Source organism: Canis lupus, chromosome 10 (assembly GCF_003254725.2).
Source record: "Canis lupus dingo isolate Sandy chromosome 10, ASM325472v2, whole genome shotgun sequence".
NCBI lineage: Eukaryota > Metazoa > Chordata > Mammalia > Carnivora > Canidae > Canis > Canis lupus.
This window is the reverse complement of record NC_064252.1, coordinates 24,196,454-24,212,582: the sequence shown is the minus strand read 5'-3', so window position 1 is coordinate 24,212,582 and position 16,129 is coordinate 24,196,454. Positions and strand designations below refer to the sequence as shown.

Here is a 16,129-nt window from a genome sequence, read left to right as displayed (position 1 = left end):
ATTCTAGTGTGTTGGGCAGCCCTGGTGGCCCGGTGGTTTAGCGTCACCTTCAGCCCAGGGCATGACCCTGGGGTCCCAGGATCAAGTCCCACATCAGGCTCCCTGAATGAAGCCTGCCTCTCCCTCTGCCTGTGTCTCTGCCTCTCTCTCTCTCTCTCTCTCTCTCTCTCTCTCTCTCTCTCTCCCTGTGTCTCTCATGAATAAATAAATAAAATCTTAAAAAATAAATAAATAAATTCTAGTGTGTTGATACAATATGCTACAATACAGTACTGAGGGACTCAAACAAAGGATGCTGCTAAATCCACAGTGGTTGACACTGAATACTTTCTGTGTTTTATTAAATAAAGGGGGCAGGGTACAAAATAGCATCTTCAGTGTGATCCCACTTTTTTAAAACTGTTCTCACACGTGTGCTTGTGTGCACAAGCAAGCCATGCCTATGTATAGGAAGGACATATCAAAACATTGACAAGTAGATGCCCCAGGGAGGTGGAATTGCTGGACTTTTTTTTCATTTAACTTTTTTCTAAATTTTTTAATAGTTTACTTTTATGATTTTTAAAAAAAAGGTAGTTATTTAAAACATTATCTGGGGTGCCTGGGTGGCTCAGTTGGTTAAGCATCTGCCTTCGGCTCAGGTCATGATCTCAGGGTCCTGGGATGGAGTCCCACATGGGGGCTCCCTGCTCAGTGGGGAGCCTGCCTCTCCCTCTGCCCTTCCCATCCTTCTCTCCCTCGCCAATAAATAATCTTTTTTAAAAAAATTATCTGGGCAGGGGCAGTCCGGGTGGCTCAGCAGTTTAGTGCCACCTTCAGCCCAGGGCCTGATCCTGGAGACCCGGGATCAAGTCCCACATCAGGCTCCTTGCATGGAGCCTGCTTCACTCTACCTGTGTCTCTGCCTCTGTCTCTCTGTGTGTGTCTCTCATAAATAAATAAATAAAATCTTTTAAAAAAATTATCTAACACAAGGGGGTAATAAATACGAAATATAAGAGCATCAGTGACCTTTTTAAAATCATTCTCTCAGCACATACCTGGGCTAGGTAGCAAATTCCTGCTAAAGGATGTTGGCTGACATGACTATGCAGTTTGGAGACTATGTTACCTCATTTGGGGGCTTTAGATTCTATACTCCTGACCAAAATTAATCTGCCCAGATTTCAGATCACCTCCCTCTCAGGAAGATGTTGCTAGCTGGGCAGGGCAAAGTGCTTGATGTTACCTCCATGTTGCAAGCTCCATAAAGTGCACATGAACTTGGGGTTTCTTCGGATGAGGCTCATGACTGGTTGCAATGCACAGGTGACAGCTGCAGTCTCGGATTTTGATCACAAGCTTTAAAGAGACCAAAACTCAGGAGTAATTTCTTGGGGCCCCGCTTCCTTGATGCAACAAAATTATTCCTTCAAGAAGCAACTAAAAAGGGCAGCCTGGGTGGTTTAGCAGTTTAGCACGGCCTTCAGCCAAGGGTGATCCTGGAGACCCGGGATCGAGTCCCATGTTGGGCTCCCTGCATGGGGCCTGCTTCTCCCTCTGCCTGTGTCTCTGCCTCTCCATCTCTGTGTGTCTATCATGAATAAATAAATAAATAAAATCTTTAAGAAAAAAAAAAAAAAACAGCTAAAAAATAGTTCTGTAGCTTGTTTGAGGAGGGTAACTACCAGGAGCACCCCTGCTGGGTAAGCTAGGATTTGCAGGCCAGAGGGTGGCCTGCCTAGCTCCCAGGAGGCCCACCCAAGTTTGGCCTTCCGCTCTAGTGACCACAGCTCATCGTGCAGGATCTGGAACTTCATTTTCAAAGCCCCATAAAGCTTGTGCCTTCTTCCAGGCCTCTCTTTTCTGGGTTTCACTGCTCTCAGAGGAAATGAGAACCTCTATAATTGCGGCACTCCAGTGATTGGAGCAGGGAACACGAGACATTAGGATACTCCCACGGGTACAGCTTGGAGCTTTAGAGCAAAACTGTACCTGAGGTGGGCCTTTGGCATCTTGGTTCTCCAGGCCTCGTTCTGGCTGGTGGGGCCTCCTCTCCTCTGTCACTGCAGACCAGATGGGGTCCTGGGAAGGCCCCACCTGCCTTGCTGGAGCTGGGGCTCAAAGAGCCTCTTCCCATCACTTCTTCCTTCAAATGCTTGGTCTTAAGGGGCCCCTCTGTGCGTCTCAGCCCAGTGCCTATCTGCCTTGCTGCAGATAACACCACCGGAGCTTGTCATGTGTGGGTTGAAAAGGATTTATTTTTTTTAAGTCGTTGCATCCCATTTGCCTCCATTCTCTTAACCTGCTTTGTGAACAAGCTTTAGGACCTCTGCAGGTTATTTCACCATGCCAGCCCAAGTCTTTCTCCGCAAAAGGTTTTAGAGAACACTCAACTAGATGAGATCAGTGGAGCCAAGTGCCCAGGCGGTAGGTGCTCTGGAATTACCACTGACAGGGACCCTTATAAGGGTCTGCCTCTCACCAGACACTTTGCACAAATTATTTATCAATCCTCACAACAAAGAAGCCAAGTATTCTTAAGGCAGCCTTTTGTGGTGAGGAAACCCGCGTGTAGAGAGGTGACTTGCCCTCTTGAGACCCTACCTAGTACCGAAGTCTGTGCCCATCTGCCAGGCCTCTGGCCTCTCTTGCCTTGTGCCCTCCTTAGCTTTCCATGGATGAAAACAGTCAATCAGGGATTGACGTTCTTTTGGCTCACAAAACACCTCTGGGCTGATTCCACAGGGTAAGAACTTTATGGGCATTCTGGAAAGTTCAACAGGTTATTAGGTTTCTCTTAAGCATTTTCTTTTTTCTTTTTTTTTTTTTTAAGCATTTTCTTAAAACTTTTTATAAATCTTGTGTTGTGCTTGGATTGTTTAGCACTAAAGTGTGTTTTGTTTAAATTCTGTGCTGAGTTTAAGGACATTTCTTAGTTTAATCATTTACAAGGAACTGGAATTGGTTGGTACCAATTACAATATCTGTGGCAATGTGCCCATTTCTCCTTCCCACACACAGCAGGCTGAGTGTCGAGGGGACACAGCAGTGTTGAGGTGTTGGTAAATAATACTACTACATAGTCATTTAATCTTATAAGATGCTGTTTTGTCAGCAGGCTGAACTGATGAAACGCTGGAAGTAATGAACTGCTAAACTTCAGTCGTCCTGTATGGTCATCCTAGAAACCCCCAGTAGCTTTCTGCTTGCATAACACAGGACTCTTCATAGCCCCAACCCGCTACCACCACACAGGAGCATGTGCATGCATATGCACGTCCACACACTGTTAGAGACCTGGGAAGGTGGGATGGACTTGGCTGGTAAAGGTTTGGGAGAATGAAAAGAGTTGGTGTGTTTTTTGTTTGTTTTTGGTTTGGGGTGTTTTGGTGGCTAAGTCAGAGCATCGAGCGACCTTGAATGTTTAGAGAGGAGGGTGTACAGTTCAGAAACAAGCAGCAGCTCCTTGGGAATGTCTTAGAGAGGAAAGGGGAGGGAATGGAAGCAGTGTGAAGAACCTTGGGTCTGAAAATACCCATGAGAAAGCCAAGGTTCCAGACTTCTAATGGGGACCAGCCCTGTGGGGAGGCAAGAGTCACAAGAGATGAATTTTAGTTGTGGATTAAGTTGGGTTTTGGTAAATTTAAGGGTGAACTAGGGGAAGAGATTTGGGGCCCTTTGGGCTGGGAACTTTAGGGATCCCAGGTACTTGGAACACATATCCCAGTGGTCCCACAACTCTTTGCCCCGAGAAAAGGCGCATGGCCAGGGTGGGCCCTCTAGAACACAGAATCCAGGGCCGGGGTTGCTCTGCCCCAACCTTCTGGCAGTGAGTGTGCTTGGTGCAGTAGAAGAGCCTGAAGCTGGGAGGCAAGGAACTGGTCCTAGTCCTTGCTGTGCCCTGATGAGCTGTAGGACCTTGGCCAAGTTATTTCCCTGTTCTGGACTTCCATTATGATCTTTCCATCCACTCCACCCCCTGAAGTTCCAGGACTTGGAGGCTATTGATTTCATCATCCCTGAGTGTTTCTGAGGGTACCAACAGTGCCAAGTGCCCAGGGCTATGCGCTTTCTGGGGAGAAGCCCCAGAGGCTACCTGTGGTGAGGAAGGAAGGCTGCCTGAGGTGAGAGCAGTTTAGGGTCTGGCCAGACCTCCTGACCTCCTGATTCCATGCGTTGTCATGGGGAGCAGTCCTGGGTTGGCGGTGGCCTCACACCTGAGGCTACTGAGCTTGAAATCCTTAGGACAGAGACTACCCACTTTCCTCCCCCAGTGTCCCCAACTGTAAAACGAGACCAGCAATAACCTCCAAAAGCAATACTTACCTAGCCCAGGGGTGGCTCTTGTTTGGCCTGATATAATCAGGAAAGTTAGTGGAAAGGGCCTGGAGGTGGGGTGGGGAGAAAGAACATCAGACAGATGAATCCTGACCTGTTGTTCTTCGGTTGGCCACCTTAGCTCAGGAGGCTCTCCTCCTGAGAGGGAGGTGAGGGTCTCCTGACCCATTTCTGCTGTGCTCGTGGGAAAGCCTTTAGCTTTGCATGCCTCGGTTTCTTTTCTTTTCTTTTTCTAAGATTTTTTATTTGTTTGAGAGAGAGCCTGAAAGCAGGAGTGGGGGGAGGAGCGGAGGGAGAAGCAGACTCCCCACCGAGCAGGGAGCCCGACTATGGGCTCCACCCCAGGACCAGCCCCCGCCCCCACATCATGACCTGAGCCCAAGGCAGACGCTTAAGCATCTGAGCCACCCAGGCGCCCCCATGCCTCAGTTTCTTAAGCAAATTTGGAAGTTAATAGATATTTTGGATGGCAATAAAATTACTCCTTTTCGTTTCTTTCCAGAGATGCTGCAGTTTGTCAGCAATCAAGTTGGAGAGTTCCCTGACTTGTTCTCCGAGCAGCTGTGTAGCTCCTTCCCCAGCGGCGGCGGCGGCGGCGGCGGCAATGGCAGCGGCAGTGCTGGGGGCGGAGTGGGGGACCCCGCAATGTCGCGGTCCTTCAGCCAGGTCCCGCTACCTGCCTTCTCTCCCGCCGCCGCCTCCCCGCAGGCTCCCGCCCTGCAGGTCAAGGCTCCCCCCACCACGGTCCCTACCCCGCCGCGGGCCACGCCTGTTCTTCAGCCCCGCCCCCAGCCCCCGGCCCCGCCCCCGGCCCAGCTGCCGCAGCAGACGGTGATGATCACCCCCACGTTCAGCACCGCTCCGCAGACGAGGATCATCCAGCAGCCTTTGATATACCAGAATGCAGCCACCAGCTTTCAAGGTGATTCAGAAGTCAGAGATGATGGTGGTTGGTTGGTTCAAAAGTTTATGTGCCACGTTGCAACCACATCCCTCTCTGGGGATGATGGAATCGGCAATTTGGTCCTCTTCTGATTGAGTTTTGGGTAATCGCAACAAGGACCGTGGTGTGGGGATAGTCCACACTCTGCCTCTTCAGATACCCTAATATCTGTTGTGCCTGCTTCAAGGATATTGGGTCAAAGAATGGAACAAGCAGAGCAGGTGCAGGGCCGTGCTGGTAACTGGAGCTAGAGGCTTGAATAAAGTGAGTCTAGAGACTTACCTGAACAACAGCCAGATCTTGGCACCTCGAAGTTGAGAACTATTCATTCAGCAAACATCTCCTGAGCAGCCACTACAGAGACTATGAATTAGAGCAGGTGCTATATCTCCGTTCAGCAGGCCCTCAGTGTGTGGTGAGCTAGTGAGTGACTTTCTTTGGGCTGTGCCCAGTGCCTTTGCGGCAGACCTCCCTCCAGACCTCCATCCGTTTTCGGACCCTTTGGGGGAGCCCCAGGTGGGATTAGTATTACTCTGAATTTCAAAGGATCTTAAAGTTCTTCAGTGGGCTTCTGAGGGTTTAGGGCCTACAGAGAGGCAGCAAAGCAAAAAGCTGAGACTGTCATCCCAAAATGCACTGTCATCCCAAAGTGCACTTTCTCTTCCTTCCACGAGGAGCAATGGAGCCGTATGGAATTGTTGGTTCTCTGTATCAATTCTACTGGGTGCAGTCTTTTGCTGATTAAGCTCCCCTCACGTCCACCCCTCACCCAGAGTAATAAAATAATCTGTTCTCATTCCCTCAGAAATTGATGCAGCTCCCATGGAATGTTCTTGTTATCTAGACCAGCCTGTAAATGGCTGTGTACATCTTCTTCAGCAGCAGGTGGGGAGTCGGGCTCGTTCTAAGGCACCCCATCCGAGGTGGCTACTGCAGCTACAGTGACATAATGCATTCCTCGTCTGTGTGACTTTTCCCTCCTCTTCTCCCAAGTCCTTCAGCCTCAAGTCCAAAGCCTAGTGACATCCTCCCAGGTGCAGCCAGTCACCATCCAGCAGCAGGTGCAGACGGTACAGGCCCAAAGGGTGCTGACACAGACAGCCAACGGCACGCTGCAGACCCTCGCCCCGGCCACGGTACAGACAGTTGCTGCACCCCAGGTGCAACAGGTCCCGGTAGGTAGCCGATGAGGATTCAGGAGGGTGCTGGGTGGGGCTGGGGGCTGGTCTTGAAGATGTGGTATACATACTAAGAAGGACCAACAGAGTGTAAGGGAGCAGCGTTTAGGCCGTGGTGAGCTGGGCATGGAGACCTAGCTGGGATGGCATCTGGGGAGGTACACTGGCCCTCGCACAGTCCCAGTGGAGGTGGATTATTATTTTTTAATCTTTTTTTTTTAAGATTTTTATTTATTTATTCATGAGAGACAGACAGAGAGAGAGAGGCAGAGACACAGGCAGAGAGAGAAGCAGGCTCCATGCAGGGAGCCTGACGTGGGACTGGATCCCGGGTCTCCAGGATCACGCCCTGGACTGAAGGCGGTGCTAAACTGCTGAGCCACCCGGGCTGCCCTGGAGGTGGATTATTTACCCCGGTCATGGGTAACTGGAAAGGGATGTGCCAAAATGTCTTGAATTTATGTATTACGGTGGATTGTAGTTTCTCACTAACAAGGTAATTTATCTATAAAAAAAAAAAAAAAAACCGCAGGTTTTTTTCCCCTATCTGCTTCTCAGCCCTGTTCCTGGTTTTGCTGGGTTTGTCGAAAATCAGCCCTCTGTCCCATCCTCCATCCCCAGACTCTGCCCCTGCCAGGCCCTGGCGTTACTCTCCTTGAAGCCTTCCAGCCTTCCAATCCAAGACCCTCTTTAGCTATACTCTTTCTCCTTGTCATCAAGTTGTGTTCTTGGTTTTAGGGAAATGTTATTTTTTCTTCTTTCCTGGAGGGAAAGAACCTAAAGCAAAAGAAAAAAAATAACACTGCCTTCCTTTTTCCTTTTCTTCATTCTCTGTCCAGGTCCTGGTACAGCCTCAGATCATCAAGACAGATTCCCTTGTTTTGACCACCTTAAAGACAGATGGCAGCCCTGTCATGGCCGCAGTCCAGAACCCAGCCCTCACCGCCCTCACCACCCCCATCCAGACAGCTGCCCTTCAAGTACCAGTAAGAGCTGCCTTCCTCCCTCCACCCCCTCCTTTCCTAGAGGTGTTAGGCCCCAGAGATGTTAACAAAACCTCTACAGAGTGGGTAGGTGCAGAAGCTCTATGGAATGTGTCAGATTGCAAATATCACCCCCTTTTAGGTTCCCTCCCCACTGCCTTGAGAAGTACCATCAATGCATGTTATATGGGAGTACTAGGGACTGAGGGAGGAGAGAGGACTAGCAGAGGGTCCCCGGTTCCCATGTAGCAGCTCCACACAGGAATGTCTGCCTCTTAGGTCCTGCTGATGGAGGTTTGACTTCTGAGGGACCCTACACCCATCAGGCAGGGAGGGGCTATAAGTTGAGGGACACGGAAGGCCCCCATCCTTGGGTTGCAGGGTCACAGCCACTTTGGTATGTTATGGCAAGAGAGTCTGATAGAGTAATAGGTGATCAAAATTTGAAAGTAAGCTTTATTCATAAGAGCCAAGAACTGGAAATAACACATGTACAAAAAGAACTATTGATACATATGACTGCTGAACCTCAAAAATAGTATGTTGGGCAAAAGATGCCTATCACAAAAGAGTTCATGCTGATGATTGCATTTATATGAAGTTTTAAAAGAGGCCAAACTAAGCTGTGGTGATAGAGGTCAGAGCAGTGATCACAGAGGGGGAAGGGGCAGACAGAACTGGAAAGAGGCACAAGAGAACTTTCTAAGGGGATAGGAATCGTCTGTGTCTTGGTCTGGGTTATCTTGGTTACATACATTATATCCCTATGTAAAAATGTATCAAGCTATATACTTAAAATGTGTATTTTTTTATTATGTGAGAATTATTTCTTAGTGATTAATGAAGTTGGGTGGTTTTTTATTTGTTCGTTAGCCATTTGGATATTGAAGCCATTTTTTGAAAATAAAGCTAAAATGAGTAAAAAATAGAAACAGAGAGGGGAAAGCAGAGTTGAGGAAAGAGGAGCCTCTACAGTTGGCCTGTTTACTCAGTAGAATGGCTCTATCGGTTCTGCTCTTGTGCTTGTTGATGGCCAAATTATATAAGGAAAGGCAGCAAGTGGTTTTACCGTCATGTGAGAGGAAGAGATGTATCCTACACCAGGAGAAACTGCCTTGGAGCCAGAATGATATGGTACATTTTATGCGAGCTCAGAGGTGGCTAAATGGTTTGACACCAAAGCAGAAATCATAATCTTTCAAGTACCCTGAGACCAAAGGTTAAAATATATTTACCCACATTAATCCTATTGTGGTGTGATTTGTTGACAGCGGTTCTGAATGGGGCTTAGTAACTCAGATACTGTGGCTCCTGAGGTTTCTTGGGGCCTGAGTTAATCCAGCCAAGAAGGGCATCAGACCGGGCAAGGCCACATGGCCAAGGCTGCAGGTTTGTGTTCTGGGATTGCTTCATTCAGACTAACCATGGGCTAATTCTGCTCTGTGTCTGTGCCTGTTCTAGACTCTTGTGGGCAGCAATGGAACCATTTTGACCACAATGCCTGTGATGATGGGGCAAGAGAAAGTGCCCATCAAGCAGGTGCCTGGGGGAGTCAAGCAGCTGGAGCCCCCCAAAGAAGGAGAGAGGCGGACGACACACAACATCATTGAGAAGCGGTATCGTTCCTCTATTAATGACAAAATCATTGAGTTGAAGGACCTGGTCATGGGGACAGATGCCAAGGTGGGTGCCAAGCATTACGGTATTTCATGGGCCATCATCTCCCCATCTACCTATCTTTGCCTTAGGAATTTAGGAAAACCCAGGTCCAAGTGAGTGAATGTAAGGATGGTTAGAGGTGCTTTCTTTCTGTAGCATCTTGGGGTTTTTTCAAGATTATACAATATTAACCAACATAAGGGAACTGTTGGGTTTGGGAAGGTAGCAACCTGGCTGGACCTTTGACTCTGCTCTGTGGTGATGATGGATCCCAGGACCCCAGGTGGAGGGCTGCCTACTGCTCACTGGCAGTCAGGTGCAGATTGTATGTACCTTGGAATCAGCTGGTGGTGTTGCTGGCATATGTTTAATTGTGTTCATGGGTGGTTAGCAATATTTTTACCTTGCAGGGAAGAAAGAAAATGGAGATCAGGTCTTTAACCAACAGCAAATAGAGGGAATAGATTGTTCATTATTTTGAGTTTTTCAGTGAATGTGTCTTCTGTCACATAGTTTATTTGTTTTTGTGTTTTACCTATTTATCTTCATCATCTCTTATTTTATTTTATTTTATTTATAAATTTTATTAAAGATTTTATTTATTTATTCATGGCAGAGAGAGAGAGAGAAGTAGGCTCCATGCAGGGAACCCAACGTGGGACTCGATCCCAGGTCTCCAAGATCACACCCCAAGCGCTAAACCGCTGAGCCACCGGGGCTGCCCTATCATCTCTATTTTAAAAGAAAATTTGATTTTCCTCATAGCCTATAGATCTGAAATGTGCTAACATAACTTAAGATGGCTATCCAACAGTGCTCCGGTTTTTTGTCAGTTGTTTTCTTTAAAGTTTGTTTTGGTTCTAGGATTATTATAAGAAAGAGGAGTACTAGGGACTCCTGGGTGGCTCAGCGGTTGGGCATCTGTCTTCAGCTCAGGCCGTGATCCTGGGGTCCTAGGATTGAGTCCCACATCGGGCTCCCTGCATGGAGCCTGCTTCTCCCTCTGCCTGTGTCTCTGCCTCTGTGTGTGTCTGTGTGTGTCTGTGTGTGTGTGTGTGTGTGTGTGTCTCTTGAATAAATAAATAAATCTTAAAAAAAAAAAAAAAAAAAAAAGAGGGATCCCTGGGTGGTGCAGCGGTTTGGCGCCTGCCTTTGGCCCAGGGCGCAATCCTGGAGATCCGGGATTGAATCCCACGTCGGGCTCCACCGGGAGCCTGCTTCTCCCTCTACCTATGTCTCTGCCTCTCTCTCTCTCTCTCTCTCTCTGTGTGACTATCATAAATTAAAAAAAAAAAAAATAATAATAATAATAGAAAGAAAGAAAGAAAGAAAGAAAGAAAGAAAGAAAGAAAGAAAGAAAAGAAAAAAGAAAAAAGAAAAGAGGAGTGACAATATTTATTTATTGTCACTATGTACCAGATCGGGGGCTACTCTCTGTACATGTATTATCTCATTTTACCCTCACTACAAGTTCATGATTCATGTATCATCATTATCCTCATTTTAAGGAGGTTCAGAGATGCTGAGTAACTTGTCCTGGGTAGCACAGCTAACCAGTGATTGAGCCCAGCATCTCAGTCCGGAGCCATGCTTTCACCCCATGAGCTCTGGCCTCCCCACTCTCATTGTGCCACCTGCAGTGATGCCACTGTGTTTTTACCTGGCTTCCTTCCCAGATGCACAAGTCTGGTGTTCTGAGGAAGGCCATTGACTACATCAAGTACTTGCAGCAAGTCAATCATAAACTACGCCAGGAGAACATGGTGCTGAAGCTGGCAAATCAGAAAAACAGTGAGTGTGTGCTCATTGAGAGAAGGGTTATCAGGCCTTCTGGTTGTAGAAGTTCTATGCTAGGCACTGGGGAGAGCCCACGGATGCTGTGTACAAGGTACCTTTGGGGGTGAAGCAGAAGCAAGGACCATGTGCCCCTTACCCAGCTCAGCCCTGGTCCAGGCACCCAGGCGGGGGCTCTTTACAAACAGACTGTTTGCCAGATGTGGTTTTCTTTGCAGAGCTCCTGAAGGGCATCGACCTAGGCAGCCTGGTGGACAATGATGTGGAGCTAAAGATTGAAGACTTCAATCAGAATATCCTTCTGATGTCCCCTCCGGCCTCTGACTCAGGGTCCCAGGCTGGTTTCTCCCCCTACTCCATCGACTCCGAGCCAGGAAGCCCTCTGTTGGATGATGCAAAGGTATGAGCTTTTGAAATCCTCTGATCCCTGGAATCTCTCCCATATCTCCTAAGTTAACTGTGGAGAAGCTGCCGATAGGGAGGCAGGCCAGGTGTTGAGAGGACTGGGGCAGGAGAATAGGAATTCTGTGAAATTAGGTCCTACTGTGTCCCCCACAAAATCCACTTAACTGGTTCAGTGTAGTCCAGTTTAACTGGTCCTTGCTGAAAGAGCCCATCTGAGAGGAATAAGGGCCAGATCCAGAATGGGAACACACAGCAGCTGTCATGCGGGTGCTAGGAGTTGCCGGAGGCGCCTCATTACATCCCTCACTCATAATGGGCCTGGCAAGACCATTTTTTGATGTTGCTCGGTTGGTTTAGGGCAAGGCTGCCTCTGGGCCCTCTTCTGGAAATGATTACAGTTTCCAGTCTAACAAATAACATTCCAGCCAAGGGCCTTTCATCGTCAAAGAAAGCCCCTGGCAATTGTGGTTTAATGGAATTAGCCAATAGAGGCTCAAGCCTAATGATCTAGTAGTCCTGGGAACCCGTGGAGGCCACTGGCAATTTCTAACTTCAAAAGCACAAACTTCCCTTCTAGCCTGAGTTTTTGATCAAACTGTTTATAGTATCATGTTCTTAATCTTAGTGACGAAGCTCTGTTTGTGAAATACTTTGTAAATGTGATTCTGTTTGGTAACAGAAGGCCATATGATGTATACATTGAATTAGCTAGGCATCTGTCATCAGAAGAAATTTTCAGATGGCTTTAAAATACTGAAAAGGAGTGGTGTAGTATGTGCACACTGGAAGTTGGGAGAGATCTGGCTCCAGCCTTCCTCCCTGCCTCTCTCTCTGGGCACCCTGGGCAGACAGGGCTCCTTTCTCCAGTCCTCCCTCTGTAGGACGGGGATGGGAAGAAAAGCAGCCTCCTGGTTTTACCACAGGCAAACTCCTGTAAATAGATCCATACTGAAGTTGTATGGTTTTTTGTTTTGTTTTGTTTTGTTTCTTTTTTGGTAAAAATTTTGTTTATTTGAGAGAGAGAGAAGAGACCATGAGAGAGAGTAGAGTACACGCAAGTTGCAGGGAGAGGCAGAAGCCGACTCCCCACTGCGCAGGGAGCCTGACATAGGGCTCAGTCCCAGGACCCTGAGATCATGATCTGAGCTGAAGGCAGACGCTCAACTGACTGAGCCACTCAGGCACCCCAGTTGTATGGTCTTTAATCAGGTCTGTTGGTGTTTAATTTACATGAGATAAAACCCCTATTTTACAGTAGCATGAAGTAGTGGCATACAGTATGAGGAGTTTTGAAAAGCAAGGGTATACACATATATAACTATCACTATAATCAAGATATAGAACACTTCCATCACCCACAGAGCTCCTTCATACACCATGGCAGTTAGTTCCCACACCCCTCTCCAGCCTCAGACAGCTATTGCTCTGATTGCCGTCACTTTAGATTAGATTAGCTTGCCTGTTATGGAATTAAACAGAAACAGAAGAGCAGCCCCGGTGGCTCAGCAGTTTAGCACTACCTTCAGTCCAGGGCATGATCCTGGAGACCCAGGATCGAGTCCCATGTCGGGCTCCCTGCATGAAGCCTGCTTCTCCCTCTGCCTGTGTCTCTGCCTGTGTGTGTGTGTGTGTGTGTGTGTGTGTGTGTGTGTGTGTGTGTGTGTGACTATCATAAATACATAAAAATTTTTTTAAAAACTTAAAAAAAAAAAGATATTGAACATTTATTAAAAAAAAAAACAAACAGAAACAGAATCCTGCAGAACGTTCTCTTTTGTGCTCTCCTTTATAAACAGGACTCCTCTCCCTCTGGTCTTCGGAACATATTCTTTTCCCAGGTGGCAAGAGGATGAGCGTTCCAGTGTCTGAGAAGCAGTCGGAGGGAGAGCTATGGGCTTCTTACCTGTGTCCCATGCTTTTCCTGTCTGACTTTGGTTTTTTTGTTTGTTTGTTTGTTTTTAAGATTTATTTATTCATGAGAGAGAGAGAGAGAGAGAGAACGAGGCACAGACACAGGGAGAGGGAGAAGCAGGCTCCATGAAGGGAGCCTGATGTGGGACTCGATCCCCGGTCTCCAGGATCACACCCTGGGCTAAGGCAGTGAGTGCTAAACCGCTGAGCCACCCAGGCTGCCCTCCCGTCTGACTTTGTAGTCTCAAGTTTAAATCTCATGGTCTGCCTCCAGTTCATATAAAAGCAAAATGCTATAAAAACCCATGCAGTATTTAATTCCAACCTCTTGGCCCTGTTTTGAAGGTCAAAGATGAGCCAGACTCTCCTCCCGTGGCGCTGGGCATGGTGGACCGCTCTCGGATTCTGCTCTGTGTGCTCACCTTCCTCTGCCTCTCCTTTAACCCCCTGACTGCCCTGTTGCAGTGGGGAGGGGCCCACAGCTCTGACCAGCACCCATATTCCGGCTCTGGCCGCAGCATCCTGTCACTTGAGTCAGGTAGGCAGAGGACCCCTTGTACCACCCAAGCGTGGGTGGGCAGCTGTGACAGGAGATGGGCCCTATGTGTACAAACTGCTCAGCTTATCCACCAGGTTCCAAAGGGCTTTTGTAGCAGGCCTGATAGGGACTGGCATAAGTCCCTATTTGGAAGTAACAGGGCACACCCAAGCTCCGTCAGTAAGAACAGAAGAAATCAGGAACCTACACTTCTATTATTATAGGGGTTGGGGATAAGGGAAGGGAGGGTACCTATTTGAAGGAGATGTGATATTTTTGTCCGAGTCATGAAATCAGTGGTCTAATCAAACCCACCTTGATTGACGGTGATTTTTGCTATCTTTGTTATCTAGCTATGGTACCTAGTTCCATAGTGATAGGGGCTACGGGGCTCCTATTTAGGCTACAGAACTGTTCCAGATTTGCCTATTGTGTGGATTAAGGTTATGTCTTATTCTTATGGAAAGCATTTAGACATTGTTACTAAATGAAGCAATCTTGTTACACACACTTCTGAAAATGAGGTAGAAGGCTTCTAACCTGTTAAATGCTGGGGGTTAGTCAGATGCCCTGCAGTCCCCTAGGGCTGCTCTAGGAGGCCGTTCCTCATGGGCTCAGTGGAGACCTTACTTTTTAGGTTCTGGGGGCTGGTTTGATTGGATGATGCCAACGCTTCTCTTATGGCTGATAAATGGTGTGATTGTCCTGAGCGTCTTTGTGAAGCTGCTGGTCCATGGAGAGCCAGTGATCCGGCCACATTCACGCTCCTCAGTCACCTTCTGGAGACACCGGAAGCAGGCCGACCTGGACCTCGCCAGGGTAAGTTCTGCAGCTGATAACTCAGCAACTTATATCGAATACCCTGGTATATAAATATGCCCTGTGGTAGGTGCTTGTGGGTGATAAGAGTAGGAAGGGACCTGGCCCCTGATGGTCATAGGCAGCAGAGGAGAGGACTTCTATGTGTAAATTATTGCATGAACACGAGATAATCAATTTATAGTCTGGGTTATGACAGAGGAAAAGTAAAGTTCTACGGGAGTTCAGACAGAAGGGACGAGTTCTGGTCAAGAGGATCTGGGGCTTGAGCCACACGGTCAGAAGCAGGAAGGACCTTCTAGGTGGAGAAGTCATGAATAGATGGGGTACTTGGAGACCAGCAGGTAGACAGGTATGTCCAGAGTGCAGGATATATCTGGGACAAATGAGGTCTCAGGCTGATATTGTATCTCTGGCCCAAATTGGAGTTAGTAGTCGAAGTAACTGGGCTTTTTTCCCAGTTCTCTGGAGAAATCCAGGAAGGTTTTTGAGCAGAAAAATTAGCTGAAAGTTTTCTGTTGAAATCAACAAAGAATTTATAGGAAGGATTCTGGGGCAACTCACAGCATCGAAAGAAGAGTTCAACGTCACATCTCAGAGAAACAAGAGCCAGAACAGTCCTCAGTTTCAGTAAACCACAGGCCGGCTCTCCCCTCCTACAGGATGCCATGGCCACCAGAGAGAACCAGACTGACCAGCCTGGAACTGTAAGCCATGCCTAGGGCTGTGGCACCTGGAATACAGATGTCATTGTTAGGGGCCTACCCCTTGAAGTGAGACTATTCCTAGAAAAAAAGCATTCCAAGCTGTATATCCTAGAGGCAGATTCAGGTCCATGTTTCAGGATTGTTACTCTGGCAGCTGCGTGAAGGATGGGGTGCATGAGGGGGCACAGAAGTAAGTTGGGGACTCCTGGAATAGACCAGAGGAGAGGTGGCAAGAGCCCAGAATTGAAAGGAAAAACTGATTCCAGAAATATTTGAGATGTAAAGTGGAGAGGAGGTGATGGGACACTGACACCAGGGTGGGGGAGTCTGGAGCTGTGGTGGCCTCTGTCTGAGCCATGTTGCTCACAAGTGGGGTGAGAAGGGACCAGGAGGCAAGGCTGAGGTGGGTCGGGACCAGAGTGTGCTGGAAGCTGCTCATCAGCCAGGAGAGAGGTGCTGCCCCTGCACTGACCACTTCCTGTAGTGATGCCAGAAGGAAGTACAGGTGTGCCCACTGCAGGACAGGGGAAGGGAGAGGACAGTCTCCTTGTTTGCCAGTGATGAAACAGGTGTTCAGTACAGGGCCATAGACTCTCCACTAGACCCTCTCAGGCTGGCCAAGAGTAGTTTATCTAGATCCTTGGTTATAGTAGTCTAGCCAGGTATTTGTGTAAAACAGTGGTTCTCAGACTTTAGCAGGCAACAGAATCTCCTGGAGGGCCCCAACCCCAGAGGTTCTGATTCAGCAGGTGGCGCAGGGTCGGGCTAGAGCACCAGGAATTTGCATTACTTTTTTGTTTTTTTTTTAAGATTTCATTTATTTATTCATGAGAGACACAGAGAGAGAGAGAAGGGGGGCGGGAGGGAGAGGG

General features: G+C 48.0%; 1 protein-coding gene across 1 annotated transcript in view; it reads left to right on the top strand.

Moving 5' to 3' along the window:
* The window catches only part of SREBF2 (sterol regulatory element binding transcription factor 2), a 62,300-nt gene that overhangs the window by 21,335 nt on the left and 24,836 nt on the right, over window positions 1-16,129 (top strand). Inside the window, exons 2-9 of the mRNA XM_025458411.3 lie at window positions 4,823-5,242; window positions 6,257-6,438; window positions 7,281-7,427; window positions 8,886-9,107; window positions 10,760-10,874; window positions 11,096-11,277; window positions 13,539-13,731; window positions 14,369-14,550. Of these exons, the coding sequence (XP_025314196.1) occupies window positions 4,823-5,242; window positions 6,257-6,438; window positions 7,281-7,427; window positions 8,886-9,107; window positions 10,760-10,874; window positions 11,096-11,277; window positions 13,539-13,731; window positions 14,369-14,550 (1,643 nt within the window). The remainder of the gene's footprint in view (window positions 1-4,822; window positions 5,243-6,256; window positions 6,439-7,280; window positions 7,428-8,885; window positions 9,108-10,759; window positions 10,875-11,095; window positions 11,278-13,538; window positions 13,732-14,368; window positions 14,551-16,129) is intronic.